The sequence below is a fragment of the Scleropages formosus genome, chromosome 2 (assembly GCF_900964775.1).
Source record: "Scleropages formosus chromosome 2, fSclFor1.1, whole genome shotgun sequence".
In the NCBI taxonomy this organism is placed as follows: Eukaryota; Metazoa; Chordata; class Actinopteri; order Osteoglossiformes; family Osteoglossidae; genus Scleropages; species Scleropages formosus.
Genome location: NC_041807.1, coordinates 5,413,712 through 5,428,648, shown reverse-complemented (window position 1 = coordinate 5,428,648; position 14,937 = coordinate 5,413,712). Strand labels below are relative to the sequence as shown.

General features: G+C 41.9%; 2 protein-coding genes across 4 annotated transcripts in view; both read left to right on the top strand.

Annotated features, from left to right (window-relative positions):
* Positions 1-5,796, top strand: part of pik3c2b (phosphatidylinositol-4-phosphate 3-kinase, catalytic subunit type 2 beta) — a 41,679-nt gene extending 35,883 nt beyond the window's left edge. For 2 of the 3 annotated variants that reach the window (XM_018758636.2, XM_018758634.2), the window contains exons 28-33: positions 385-509; positions 819-936; positions 1,884-1,971; positions 2,612-2,721; positions 2,811-2,939; positions 3,161-5,796. In XM_018758636.2, the coding sequence (XP_018614152.1) occupies positions 385-509; positions 819-936; positions 1,884-1,971; positions 2,612-2,721; positions 2,811-2,939; positions 3,161-3,352 (762 nt within the window). In that variant the 3' untranslated portion in view covers positions 3,353-5,796. The remainder of the gene's footprint in view (positions 1-384; positions 510-818; positions 937-1,883; positions 1,972-2,611; positions 2,722-2,810; positions 2,940-3,160) is intronic. The other variant, XM_018758637.2, reaches the window with a different exon arrangement.
* Positions 5,797-7,290: 1,494 nt separating this feature from the next.
* ppp1r15b (protein phosphatase 1, regulatory subunit 15B) lies at positions 7,291-12,813 on the top strand. Its single transcript, XM_018758518.2, has 2 exons — positions 7,291-10,196; positions 11,416-12,813. The coding sequence occupies exons 1-2, from the start codon at positions 8,349-8,351 to the stop codon at positions 11,605-11,607; spliced, it is 2,040 nt and encodes a 679-aa protein (XP_018614034.1). The 5' UTR covers positions 7,291-8,348; the 3' UTR covers positions 11,608-12,813.
* Positions 12,814-14,937: the final 2,124 nt, after the last annotated feature.

The window sequence follows — 14,937 nt, the reverse complement described above, 5'->3', positions numbered from 1 at the left end:
AAACACATGGTCTGGTGTCTATATGAGCATTGTGTTCTGGATTTGTAGAAATAGCCTTTTAGAATTCAGTCAGTTCCATGGCAGTGGTCCTGATTATCTTAAGTCTCTTAGATTTCACATTGTTTACGATGACTTGTGCTGTCATTGATTAATTTTTTAGTGCTTTTCTCCAAAGTGACATACACCTCTTGAAAACAATGTATTACACCAATGTAAGGAGTGATCTAGATGCAGACGCATGATTTTTGAGTGCAGTCAGTTTGTCATGTTATAAACCAGTATACACTACATGAGTAGCTGCTTATAAGGATTTGAAATGATTAATCTGCCCCCACATTGGTCATACTGTGGTCCAAAGTCGAAACTGTGCTGTATTTCCCCTAGACTTATGTGGTGAAGGTGGAGTGGGATGGACAACAGGGGTCAACACTGGTTCAGAGAAGTTTTGAGGAATTCCATGAACTCCACAGCAAACTAAGGCTCATCTTCCCTTCTTCCAAGCTGCCAAGGTGACCGCCTTAGCAGTCACTTACTGACAACAATCTACGCTTCATTGCCTTTTTTTTTTTTTTTTTTAAAACTTTTCTCCCTTGTCTTTTCCTTTCAGCAAGAATGACCAGAACATTCTCATTAATTTAAATCCATATTCTTTATGATCGATTAATAATTGGTTAATGGCACATTTTACAAAGACCCAAAAAGTCATGCAGATTCTCTTCTCTCTGTATGACAGACATACCATTCTAGTTAGTGTATTTCCTCAGCAGAAAGCACAACAATGCTGTAATCTGATGGCAACATATGCTCCTTATCCCTAGCTTTCCGAGTCGCTTTGTAATTGGCCGTTCACGGGGAGAGACCATGGCTGACAGGAGAAAAGATGAGCTGAATGGCTACGTATGGCATCTTATTCATGCTGCACCAGAGGTTGCGGAGGTAATTTTTTCTCCTTGATCTTTGAAACTTTTATTACATATTATGACTATAGTACATCCACATTACTTCAACAGTCTATGTTTTTGGGCAGTCATTAACAAGGAGCACTAGAAGCTTAAAGATCTGTAGTTTTTTCTTCTTCTTGTAAAAACAACCCATCCTACTCCATTCACATGTTTGCTTTCTAGGAAGACTTTTCATCATCTATTTTTCTTGATAAGTTCAGCCTGATTTAACTTAATATATTAAAATGACTTATGTAGTTTGCCTTTCCTGTCTGCATGCACAATTAAGTTATGAAGGAGTATAAGCATAATTAGAAGGGAGTTTATTTCTGTATGACTTCATTCTTGGAATGATTCCTCTTTCTGAGAAGCAGTCATGTAGGTGTGGCATGCCGTGTGACTGTTACAGGGTGAGCCTGCACCACCTTCCTCTCACTGCTGCCATTATCACATACATGAGTACTGAGCACTGGCAGGCAGTACAGTTTCATTTTCTGCCTTCTGTTTCTCCCGCTCTCACTTTGGCTGTGCTTACCACAGACAACTGTAAAGATGTTTTTTTAAAAAAAATTAAAAATTGTTTTGGCCAATATACAGTATCTGAGTATGTCATGAAAATGGAACTAAGACCTCCCTTTACAGGAATGTCTTGCATGTATTTCTTTGCTGTATGTCCTTAATATATTTTTTGGTTCAAGAATAAAACTGAAGAAAAAAGCTTCAAGTTTAATTCACAATCATATTGTGTTTGTGCATTTGAGGAGCATAATATGACTTATTTCAGTAATTATCTAGCACTGAAGCTGTTTGCTAAGCCATGAGACAAGTGTTCACCTTACAGATAAGTACATTAAGAACAATGTTATATCAAGTAGTAGCCTTACTCAAGTCTTTCACAGCCAGCTCAGTCATTTATTTCTTGTCATAATTTCACAATTTCAGTGTGACCTGATATATACTTTCTTCCATCCGTTGCCAAGAGATGAGAGACCAGGGACTGTTTCCAACACTCTCCAGAACAAAACTGCAGGTTTACCCCTCTTATTCATTTTCCTCTGTTTGCAGCTAACAAGTTTTTATTCATCTCAGACTTAAAGATATGGGCTGAGCTTGTACTGTGTCTTGCTTTGCTGAGTTTTCATGTGGTTGTGACTGAAACCAGAGATCAGTAGTCTGTTTTATAGATTCATTTCCTTAGCGATAGGTCTCCATGGAGATGTCTGTCTGCATAATGCTAATGCAAAGAGTAAAGTACCTTTCCTTCTGCAAACATGCTGAGGTGTCTATTGACTGCCTAGTCCTATAAGTGGCCTAGTGCAGTGGTGTCCTTGGTGACGTTACTCAAGCCTGATAACTGTGGCCAATAAGACACTGAAACCTTATCTTGCTTTGTAATGTTTACTGGAGGTTACACCATGTACAGCACAGTTGGAGGTTACACAATGACACAGCTCTCTGCCCACGTAACATAAAAAATGTTTATGGAAATGTCAGTGTTTGGACATGTAAATTTATGAAGGTGACCTGTTTAAAATACGATGTTACCCATGGGGTTCTTTTTAATCAGGTATATAGCCTGTCTTTTGATTTTATGTTGTGAATAATTAACTGTTCTTCAAACATGCACATTCTGCTGTTGCCCCCACCCCCTTCCTCCCCACTTCCTTTAGCAGAAATGTCGTGGGTGCCCATTGCTGGGAAAGTGGCAGGAGAAGTAAAGCTCTCAATCTCGTATAAGAGTGACAAACTCTTCATCATGGTTATGCACATTCGAGGACTGGTGAGTATTTGTGGTCTCTTAGATGCCAATTCAGATACTATGATGTTGCTTTGGGAAGTTCGACATGTACTTTTTTGTATGTCTTGCAGCAAGTCTTGCAGGATGGGACTGACCCTGACCCCTATGTAAAGCTGTACCTCCTCCCAGACCCCCAGAAAACCAGCAAGCGGAAGACCAAGGCTGCCAAGCGCACATGCAACCCCACCTATAATGAAATGGTGAGAAAAGCTGGTTGTGTTAACAGCCGTACTAAATGTCACCCAGTGAGATGCTTATGCTGTTGTCTCTAATAAAATTAACATGCTTGTGACTACAGGCACTGTACTAGTGTAAATGAGAGGATATGTTACCTTCATTCATCTACATTGGTAACCTTAAGGATGACTCTTTGAGCATGAATAGGCACCTTTATGACTGGCACTCACATTTTCGTCTGCAGCTGGTGTATGATGGCATCCCCCGGGGAGACCTGCACCAGAGAGTAATTCATCTGCGGGTGCTGAGCGAGGGGGCCTTCTGGGAGAACACGCTCCTGGGAGAGACCTTCATACCCTTGAAAGCCCTGACCCCTGGCTATCTCTGGGTGGATTGGCATCAGTTGGGCACACGTGGCCCAGATTCCACCCGTTAAAAAGGGCAGGTGTATGTGTGTGAATGGTAGGTGGCAAGAGATATGAAACAGGCTGAAAGAACTCTTGAGTCTGCAAGTGTCTGTGCATACTTGCATATCTGAATGAGATGGCAAAGCCTAGCCACTTGGAGCCAAGTTATTCCCCCCAGTGGGGGTGTGGAAAAGTGTCTTCTTCCCTGGAGATGTTGAGACTCAGTGATGGAAGGTTGTCACTGAATGCTGTGGAAGTGGAGTTCGCTCACAACAAGCCGTCTGAGTAACAAGACCTGATAGTGGGCAGATGAATTTGTATTTTAGCAAGTCCAGGTGTAAAAGTTGAAATGGAACTGATTAGTGTCCTTAAAGCTCTGAAGAACCAGGACGTATTTCTCAGCACATATGTAAGTGGCTCTTCCACATTAACCACTTTCCACTGGCCAGCAGACAGAGGGAGAATGACTGCTTGGGCCTCCGTAAGCTGCTGGTGGTTGACTCAGTGAGGCAAACCTCAACAGGATGTGAAAAGAGGAAAAAAGGGAATCTTAACTTATTTCTTTTTGAATTCTGGCATTCTGGTATTGCAGCTCGATTTTGAGCTTCTTGTTATGCAGTCTTCTATGATTTATTAGTGTGCCACATGTATAAATAGATGTTTATGTGAAGAAATCATTCAGAGTATAGTGAGACTGGGTGGATAATTTTGTACTGTATGAGGGTAGTTGGATACCCTGCTTTTTCTTACTTGGAGCTGTCTCATCATGGTAATGAGAATTAGCCAAGTTATATTTTTGTGGCCCAGTGGGCTTCTTATGTCCCATGGAGTCCACTGTATATACTGTAGTTTGTGTAGACTGCTCCATTTAATAGCTTCTTCCCTCTGTAGTTTTGTGTATCAGGTAGAAAGTCAGAGGTTGTTAGTGCCACAACGACAACTGTGGTGATTGTTTATAGCAGGTGTCCTCTTATTCTGCTGTAAGTGTCTGTATATCAGAATTCTTTATTCCAACGAAAATGTATTTCAACTACATTCAGTTGCTTGCTCAAATGCCTGCTGTGAAGTGTGTTACAGGTTAATTGTTGCACTTAAGAAATCCTAAATCCAGCATTTTTCATTTGTTTTTGAATGTTTCTTCAGTGATAAGGGAATCAATTATAATTACAGTAGCACCAACAGGAAACTACATTTTTTCTTCAACATTTTTTTGTTTTGAGAAGCACAGGCTGAAATGGCATGCTGTTCTAGTTTTTTTGTTTTGGGAGTGTTTCTAAAATTATATATATAAAGTGTAGCACATTGTGGTGTTAATATTCTTATTTGGAACTAGTGGCCCGAGAGTACAGAAGACTTCCTAGTTGCAAAAATGTCACCTGTTAGCAAATTGACACAACTCATGTTCACATTTTTACTACTGACTGTGTTACTATGCCACAGAAATAAAGTGTAATCCAGCAATAGTCATTTTATAAGTGTAGGGACTATATCAGAAGTGTTTCCTAAAGAAGTGAAGCACCATCTAATAACTGTTGAGACATAGAAGTATTATGATTTGTTAACTTAAAAATGAGAACAAGCAACAGGGTTATAACTCAGTTTCACTTGGTGCTTTTCATGGAATTTGTTGAAAAGGAGGGGAAAATGTTTACTATTCTGAATATAAATCCCAAACAGTTAATGACTCCTTTTAAAAAGGTTGTCATCATATAGATTTAGACACATTTTATGAAATGATTGTCCAAACTTGCAATTAATGTACAGGAGTCACTTGATTAATAGAAATACTTAGATTTCTTCTGTTGCTTTTTCTTTTTACTCTTCTCCCCAGTTTCTTAAAAATGTGAAAGTATAGCCATTTATGTCTAAGCACATTGTACAATGGAAACACAGGATTCTCTTGCATGACAGATTTTCAAAGTTTTCAAAGAATGCAGGTTCGAGCCTCTAAGGGGTTCAGCTTGATTATATGACCCTGAAGTAACATCTTGCCAATGAGCCTCTAGAACTGATTAACTTCCACTTGTAAATCCATGGATATTAAGGGCTTCAGCTTCTCCATTTCTTCCCCCAATCAGGAGGTTCATATAGTTTGTCTTGTTATATTTCATTTATTTGGAATTTATGGCCATTCCGTGTGTGCTTTCCCCCCCTCTTCCTTTGTTTAAAATGTGGCAGAGACTGTATTTGGTGTATGCTGTGCCATTCAGTGTGTTGGAACCACCCTAAAGGCACAGGCTGCTTTCAGAGGATTGCGCTCCCCAGCATAATGAGAGAATGAGACAGAATGTAAGTTCAAAATGAACAGGACTTGATATGTTGTAAATACTTGATGTCATGATTGCAATTATGAGGATTCGTTAGGTTTTATCCTACTTTTTAGTCATCACAGATGTAAGTGTATTTTTTATTTGATCATTTTGTAATATTATTTGCACTAAATAAAGATAAACTTGAATTGACTACACAAAAAGAATGTTTTTCTCATTAACTGTCTTTGAAATGGGTTAATGTTTAGAGTGAGTGAGCATCTTGTCAGTAAATAAAAATGTTTGTGGCCTAATTAAGGGCAACTTTTCACAGACAATTCAATGAAAAGGACTGAATGACCTGGAGAAACTATGGGAGAGTATTGTATGTTGGCAGTGTTTATTTGAAAATCGGCATAACTCACTGGACTGGTGAAATCATCTTTAGTTCACTGCAGTGAATACCAGGCTTCCTCTGTTTTCCACAACCATTGATTCTTGCCAGAGTGAGGTAACGGTTACATCAGGTCTGGACCTTTTATCCACCACTTCCCTCCCCACTGACAGTGCTGCCTGAGCGCTCGTCTTTGTAATGTGTATTGGACACCAAAAGCAATGTGCGAAACCGGTCTTTACAGATAACATGCACAATTAAGTTACAGGTTATTTTAGAAACAATTACATAATATTCTGAATAATTATGGAAGTCTATAGCCAAATATTCAAGCTATATAACTTTTTAGCATCTTAAAGGGTACTCTTCTGGTTTACAGTACATTTGTCATGAAACATTCAAAGAAAAGCAGACTGGCTCTTTGACAAAGAGCACACAGTGTATTCGAGTTTTCTTGAGCAAGGTCTATAGCAGGTAAGTGTTAATCAAAAATTGAAGGGGACAATTACTGGATATAACTGACTTTGTCTCCCTGTTGGCATATAAGTTCTGTAAGGAAAGGTTCTGAAGTACTGTGTTAATTCTTGGGGTAACTGTAAATCCTTTTTGTAAGGGTGATTCATAAGTAGTATGTGAAGCTAAAGACCCTAGCATGCAATGCTTAGTCTCAAACCTCTACAAAAAGGCTCCCATAATGTGCAAAGCTATTCTGTTAGGCTGCTACAAGCTTTCTTTTTTTCTCCCTTTTTCAAGCCACTATGATCAGTCTCCAAGCTTATTCCTATCACTATGATCAATACTGTATCACTGTGGGTAGAGCTATTTTGCATATTTACACACAGCAGGTAATTTTAGTGGGGCAATTAGGGTAAGGTATGTGGCTTGAACAGACAGGTTACAAGTCCAAGCCCTGGCTTGACCACTTCACTTGGTGCCAAGAGACAGCAGTACAGTACAGCAACTGAATGTTACATTTGCTATTTTTGCCTAAACATTGCGCTATGCTTTAAAAGACTAAACTTAATGAAGCACTTAAGTCACCGTTTATCGATTCAAGATATCATATTGTGGCTGATCCAGACAAAGATTACTTCCAATAACAATAGAACTGTATATACCACATAACGCTACAGACGTAGGCACGCGACGACAACCGCCAAGTCGTCCATTCGTTTGCATACGATCTTCAGGCGCCCCGTCGTACACGTTACGTAACGTAGGAACCTCGCAGCCAAATCGGTCGAGTGCGCATAGACGACGTGTGTTCGTAGTTAGAAGACACTCCCTTAGTGGTCCGTTTTTCGTGGGCTCTTTCACGACGATCCCTTCGTCTTTCTGATGAAATCCTCTTATGAAGGGCCCGGCTGTGTGGGCTGTGCGAAGGAGGAAGCTGAGCTGTTTAAGTCAGTATCTATAGTAGTGAGTTTATTTATTCCATCTGCGTTTTATTTGGAATTCCTATTTATGTTTCAGCCGACCAGTAGCACACTGAGCTAACTGATTGGCCAAGGAAGGTGTAGAAGCTGAGTTTCTGTATTGTTTTTCTAAGTGTAGCTCGGCTGCTATTCTATTGTCACCCAATCCAGCAGCATTCGATTTGTGCACAACGGCTCGAAACTGGAATCAGATTAAGTATCCGGACGGAGGACATGTTCCGGCTGTCTAGCCTTCATTTCGACCTGCCCTCCTCCCGCACCGTCTCGTCTTCTTTCCGCCCGGTGTTCGACGCTGCGAGTCTTCTTCCAGGCAGGCCCTGTGCCCAGGAACAAGACACGAGTGTCGGGGACATGATCATCATGGTCGGAGGTGCGCAGCGGCTTCCAGGACAGGCGAAGTGGTCCGCGCCGCCCCCGGGCGCTGCTAACTAAAATAAGCTAAGCTAAGCCAAGCCGTCCGCGAGGAGAGGCGAAAGCTTGGGAACCGCAGCGAGGCGACATGGTCATGGACAGAAGCCACGTGAGACGAGGCGCGAGTGAGTGACAGTGAGGCTTTTTCCCGGGAAGGCCCCTTTGGCTTGGCCGGTGCGCGCACGGCCACGGGGACTGTTGTCCTTCGCGAGGCGAAGGGGCAGCTGCCAGCTGGGTGCAAGCGGTCCCCCACTTGGCTAAAATGTTCGAGTAATAACGTGCTATTTATTTTTATTTAATGCTAGTTTGGTAGTTGGGAATGATTAATCTGCATATACTATAGGTATATAAGTAACTATATTTTTATTTTTCCTCTGTAATTTTATACCAGCCTAACTAAGCATATGCCATATATGCGACAAGATTCAAGATATACTTTTCGTTCTATATTTTTAAACAGAACTGCAGGCACTAACCTAACCGGACTTTTTAAATTAAGTCTTAATTTAAGAGCAGAGAGAATCGGGAAAGCAAGATGTTGCGGGGTGTTAATTCAGACGAGCTGTGTTCGAAGGAGACCGTCGCGCCGGTTGTGCCCTCCGCTTTCAGAGTGGCCTCTCTGGGGCAGGGCGGCCAGGAGAGCCCGTGGCTCGGACTGCTCTCCGCCGTTTCTAGGCCCGCCGTGTCTTTCCTAAAGAAGTGTTTGCCGGAGCGCTTGCGCACCCCCGCCTCGTTAGGAGGGCTCTTCGGGGGGATCGCAGAGGAGCTGACTCAAAGCGTGGACACGGAGGGCACTTTTTTAGTGCCGCACCTACCCTTCCTGCATTCCCAGCACGAACCCTCGGGCTTTGGCGGTTTTGCGGTCGAGGCTCCCAGCTGGCTCGGACCTGACTCCCTCCACGAACTGGGTGTTCACAGCATCCAAGAGGCGTCCCCACCTGGATACCTGGCCAGCGCGAAACATTTCCTCACCCATATTTTGTCGAATTCTGGTCAGAGGGAAGTTAGGGACGGCTGGTCGGTGGAGTCTCTACCTCCAAGGGTCAAGAGTCCTTGGTGGAGTGAAATTTGGGGATCCGACAGCACTTCCCACAGCTGGCTGTCCCACTTCTCATGGGGTACAGCGGTGCAGCATTGTGGAGAACCTGGCAGAGGCTGTCAGCAGATGACATCCAGCGCAGCCGGCACCGTTTCCATGCCAACCAAACCATCAGTAGAGTGTGAATTGAGGGCATCAATGCTGGGCGAAAGTGCTGGACCCTCCTGTCACAATAGACAGGCACATGACGATAGCACACGCATGGCCAGACCCGAATCTTTCCCAAGCTTGGAACAGCCCCTGTTGGAGCTACATCCCACATCTGCTGGTGTGGTAAGCATTGTCACGACCTGTCACAGTGAAGTAGCAGTACTTACTCCAGATCAGGACAATGGCTACTCGAGTTTGGAAGAAGAGCACTCAAACAACAGGTTACATGTAGTGAGACCCCTTTGTCTCAATGAGGGTAGCATGGAGGCCAGTGGTGTTACTGAGGAGCAAGCCTGTTGTCCTGATGGTGGGCTAAATGAATTATCATTGCCAGGGCTGGGGGCAGGAGGGAGTGATCGAGGGACTGAGGAGAGCGAGGATTCAGACACTGACTCTGAGGAAGGTGAGCCCCCCTCCCAGGAGGAGCCTAAATTAGAGACAGAGGTGGAAACACAGGCTTTACCTTTCTTGCCCACACCCAAGTGCCAGAACAAAGCCATCGCCTACATCATGGGCAGTCCCTGCAGTGAGGAGAGTGGGACAGAGTCAGAGGGGGACCATGACTGGGACAGCAGTGGTGGTGGTGATGATGATGATGATGGCTTTGACAGCGAAGGGGCATCTGACTTTTCAGATTCTGAGGATTTGGATGATGAGGACAGTGAGGCAGATTCCGAAACAGATGCTGAGGTGGAGAGGCTGTGGAGCTCCCTTTGCCAGAGCGGGGACCCTTACAACCCTTGTAACTTTACAGCAACCCTCTGTACAGCTTCAAAACCTGCTCCAGCAGCCAGTGCCTGTGTTTTGTCAGCAGAAGTGGAGTACCCTCCTTCTCCTTGCACCTTAAATTCCCCAGCCTGCTCCCCCAGGCCCCTGACAGTGGAGGATGAGTCTGAGGAGGAGATCAGCAGTGTTCTTGATGCAGAGAGCCTTCAACTGTGGAATTCCTTCAGCTCCCTATCAGACCCTTACAACCCCCTGAACTTCCAGGCCCCTCTAAGGACTCGACATTCAGCCCAGGGCCCACCCTCCACCTCATCCTTGCCACAACTGAAGGAGGCAGAGGAACGGATGGACAGTGGCTTCTCGGAGGCTGTCTCCCTGTCAGAGCTACGTTGTGCCAAGCTGAAAAAGGTCAGTTGTGTGACAGCCTGCCAGTTTTGGCAACCATTATATCGCAGCATGTTGGTTCAGTGCACCTTTGTTGTTGTTGGTTTTTTTTTTTTTTTTTTTAATTGCTCCCAAAATGTTGTGGTTTAGTTCCACTTGGATTATCTGTACATTGAAAGTTTTATTGCTGTCAGTTTTGTCTAAAGGGGTTTTTTTTAAATGCAAAAGCACATTACAGTGTTAATATGCCTCTGTTTCACTTTCTCATTGAAATTGGTGCTGTTTTGAAATCCTGAAGCAATGTCTCTGTGTAGCTCATTAAAACTAAAAATGAAGAAAACTAGCATGAACATTTTTTTTTTTTTGGAAATTGTGAAGTTCTGTTAAAGAAATGTGAAGAACAATGAATGTTTCAGATTTAGTGAAATCCCCCCTATGTATCCACACGGCCCTTTTGTTTGATTGTTAAAGGGAGGACAGAAGACAGCAGTGTGTAACAGTGTACTTGCTGTGGAAGTGATGTAAAAACTATGCAAGGCAATCCACCCCACAATGCTTTGATGAGTAGATGTGCTGTTCTGTCTTAGGATCCTGAGAGGAGGCAGCTGCACTTCTGGGAACTAATTATGATGCTACTGGGAAGTTGTGCTCCATTTCCCAGTGACTGTTGGACTAATCATTACCCTCCCCCCCAAGTTTAGCTAGATGTCTGAAAATGTTTGTGGGTAGATGCATCCATCTTACTGCAGCTGTTCTGGCATATCTTTTTGGTGCTGTGTTCTTGGCATTGAATCTTATGTTACTTAGCAACAGCAGTGACTGAAATGCTTCCAGTTCTCTGTTCCATTTTCTTGGGGCATTAGACTGTGCTATTTGCTTGTTATTTATGTGATTTTTAATTCATAGTGGAAGGTTCTTATTAGTGGCCCCTTGCATTTTATTTAAAATGTGCCATGTTTGACTGAATTGCATCACCAATTTGCTGTGATAATGGATGTTTTTCCACTCCTTTACAGTGCACAAAGTATACATACTGGTAACTCAAAAGGTTTTAAGAATTTTACTCCCATAAGACCTTTGTTCTCAGTGAGGTCCTTGGAAATGTAACCCTCTATCACCTGTATTGTTTCCCCCCATAGAAATAGCATTAGTGTGAATTGCTTGAAGAAGGAGGAATGTGTACAATGTTATTAAAACTGAATATTTAACTGTTTTCCTTGTATCCCCTGTTCTTGCATGGTAGGTAAGGTTTGTTGAGGAGGTGGAAGAGTTCTATGCCAGCAGTGATGAAGATCGGCGGGGACCATGGGAGGAGTTTGCCAGGGACCGCTGCCGTTTCCTTCGCCGTGTGCAGGAAACCGAAGAAGTCATTAGCTACTGCCTGGCCCCAACCTTCCGCCTGTTAATCTTCCAGAGACTGTACCAGAGTTGTTGAGCTGAGGTTTTTTTTGTGTGTGTGTGTGTGTGTGTGTGTGTGTGTGTGTGTGTGTTTTTTGTTTTTGTTTTGATCAGTTTAGTATAATTTTGTTGACTCTGGAGTAAGAAACCCAACAGCATACTGCTAACTAAAGTTCTAAGGGCTAAGTAGTGAGTCAAGAAATATTGCCTGACCCTGGTGCTTGGTTTTGGTTTCCAAGTACATTTCTTCAGGAGAGTGTGGTAGCTGGAATGGCATTTGAAAAGACCTTCTTAATTGCCTTCCTCCACAGTGTGAAATTAATAATTGCCTCTGTAATGCCATCTTTTATCTTCCTCCCCTGCATCTAATCAGACATGGTATTTTGTTTCAAACTATGACAAGAGAAATATAACTCAACAGAAACTTGTGTGTGTCCCGTATTGCTGAAATCTGGCAGCACTATCAAAAGCATGTGGAACTGCTTTTGAAGTGGGAGGAGTGCTAAACTGCACTTGTTCCAGGTGTATTTTTAGGTTTACAGAAACTGTGCCAAAGGATTGTATGGTATTGCATTAACACTAACAAAGGTGGGGCACACATAGTTATCTCAGTCTCTACAAAATAAATAACAAATGAAAAATGTATTGTGCACAGGTGCAATGAGTCTGTCCTTCTCCACTACCATGTTTAATTGATAGTATTACATAAAATATTTTAAAGCCAATGGAGAAGTCATTTGCCTATAACATAAAACCTTTAAGCTGTCAAATTGCATATTTCAGTTAATTTTGGATTTTGCCAGCCACTATGTACTGTAATTAAATATGACTAGACCAAATTTGTTACTTTTGTTTTCCCACGTAACTTCTATGGAGTATCAACACCAGAAAGTGTTTGTGGCTTAAGATTAATTGTTCTGTTAATGTGTTTAGAAATAACTTTTTTTAGCTAAATCAGAAATGCTTATTTTCCAGTTTGAATATTTCACACTGATGAAGTTAATTTAATGGAGGGTTATTTCTCTGGACTGAATCTATAGTTTTTGACTAATTGGTTAAGGTTTGACTTGATGAAAGGCTGTGCAGAACAATGTTACCTTAAATATTTAGAAAGTTATTTGGATATAGCCCAACAAGTTAATAAATCATCACATCAAGTTTTATTTTTGTAAAACTCTTAGAAGTATAGTGCTTCTGCATATTAATATTTTGTGGAAGAAAAAAAATTGCTGCTTCAGTAAATGTAACACCTTAATGAATTGATATAAAGTACTAATTTTAAATGAAGATAATGCCTCTTCATTGAGTTCATGGAAATTTGAAGATTTTTTTTTATTATTATTATTCTTATGGAAACAACTAGAAAGTGACAACTGATGATTAGTAAAAATGATGAATTTGATTATAAATTAATTGTGCCTTCACTGAAATGGTTGTTGAACTGTGCTCATTCTGATAAACCTTATCTGTCACTTGCAGAATCAAAATTAATGCTTATGAAAGATCATGTTGTGTACAAGGTTTGGTATGTATCTTCAGCACATATTGGAGAAGTTTGCAAGAGATGTTGCCAAGGAAGGTACATAGTTTTGAGCTCTCTGCATTAATTTGAAATTTCTTAATATGTCCTATTTGTTCATATTGTGCCTGCCTCTGCATTTAGTAAAACCAAGCCATTTGGAAACACTATAAATTTTTACTTATCAGATGTTAGCTTTATAGACAGCAATTTTATGTACAGCTGGAACCATTAAATACAGATAGCAAAACTATAAAAATATACTATATAAAAAAAGGATGTAGAATTTAGACTAAGTATAGGGACATTTTCTTCTGATAGGAATAAATTACTGGGTTTTTTAATCATCTGCCAGAAAGGTTCAGTATATTTCTGCAAAAATAAAGAAAAAAAAAAAATCTGTAAATAAAAATATATTTTTAGAACCTATGACCTTTGAGTCAAAAGGCAGCAGCCCTGGTTGTACAATAATTTAACATAGAAAATTAATGTGTGTTTTATACCTTCATATTTTGGAAGCATTTCAGAAGGATGTATAGTAATTAAGGTAATGATGTAGGCAGGATCCATTCTTTGGTAGCACACTGAGGTGTCAGCACAAACCTATAGACTAGGCTGCCAGTGTTGTTGATTGAGTTGGGTTTTTAAATACATTTACATTTCTTCCTTTAGCAGACGCTTTTCTCCAAAGCGACACACATCTCAGCGAAAATACTATTTGTGCATTACGTTGAGAGAAAGAGACAGCTGCAGATGTGATTCTTCAGTAAACCTAGTTTACTTTCCGCTTTATGCACCAATGTTCATTGCTCGAGTAGGTGCATAAAATGCTGGATAGATGAATCCTGATAACCTTCCTACAATTTTTTTTTTTTTCAAATTTATAAGGTACACAAACACACATACACACACTAGCTGAAATTGCTCGTCTCATACGGGGTCACAGGAGCCTAACCCGGCAACGCAGGGCGTAAGGCTGGAGGGGGAGGGGGGACACCCAGGACAGGACACCAGACCATCACAAGGCACCCCAAGCAGGACTCGAACCCCAGACCTACCAGAGAGCAGGAGCTGGTCAAACCCACTGTGCCATCTGTACACAAACAGGCACATACAATGTAGGAGTAGTGGCTGTGTAAAGGCTTATCTGGGGATGATCATAAAGTCATGGTGCATGAACATTTACACCATACATGAGCTGGAGAGAGAGGCAAAGTGAGTCCAGAAAAGGTGAGTTTTCAGACCCTTCTTGAATGTAGACAGAGTCTCTGCACTTCTGAGGGGGAGGTCATTCCACCAGAACCGAGAACCTCTGTGCTTTACTTTTCGTGCACGGGACCACCAAGCAAGCAGAAGTAGATGAGCAAAGGGGTCTGGTTGGGGTGTAGCAGTTGATCAAGTTTTGTAGATAGCTGGGAGCAGTTCTACTGATGCATTTGTAGACAATAACCAAGGTCTTGAATTTGATCCGGGCAGCTATAGGAAGCCAGTGCAGAGAAATGAGTAGGGGAGATAACATGGGAATGCTTTGGCATATCAAACACAACTCGTGCAGCAGCATTCTGTATCAGCAGTAAATGTTTCATATTGTTAAGAGGGAGAAGGAGTTTGTAAGGTGGCTATGACACGTGCCCCTCCCCCCTTACCTCACTATCATTAAATTAATTTGCCCAAGCAGGGTTGCTGTCTGGAGTCCATCCCCGAGGCACAAGGGACATGGTAATGTATCCTTGAGAATCCTGTTCTCGTGGTCGGGGACAGGCAAATGGTCGATCCATCGGTGAACTGAACAGAGGGAAGGAGCTGAAATCGTGGTCAAGGGACAAGGCAGGCAGTTGTTATCAAAGA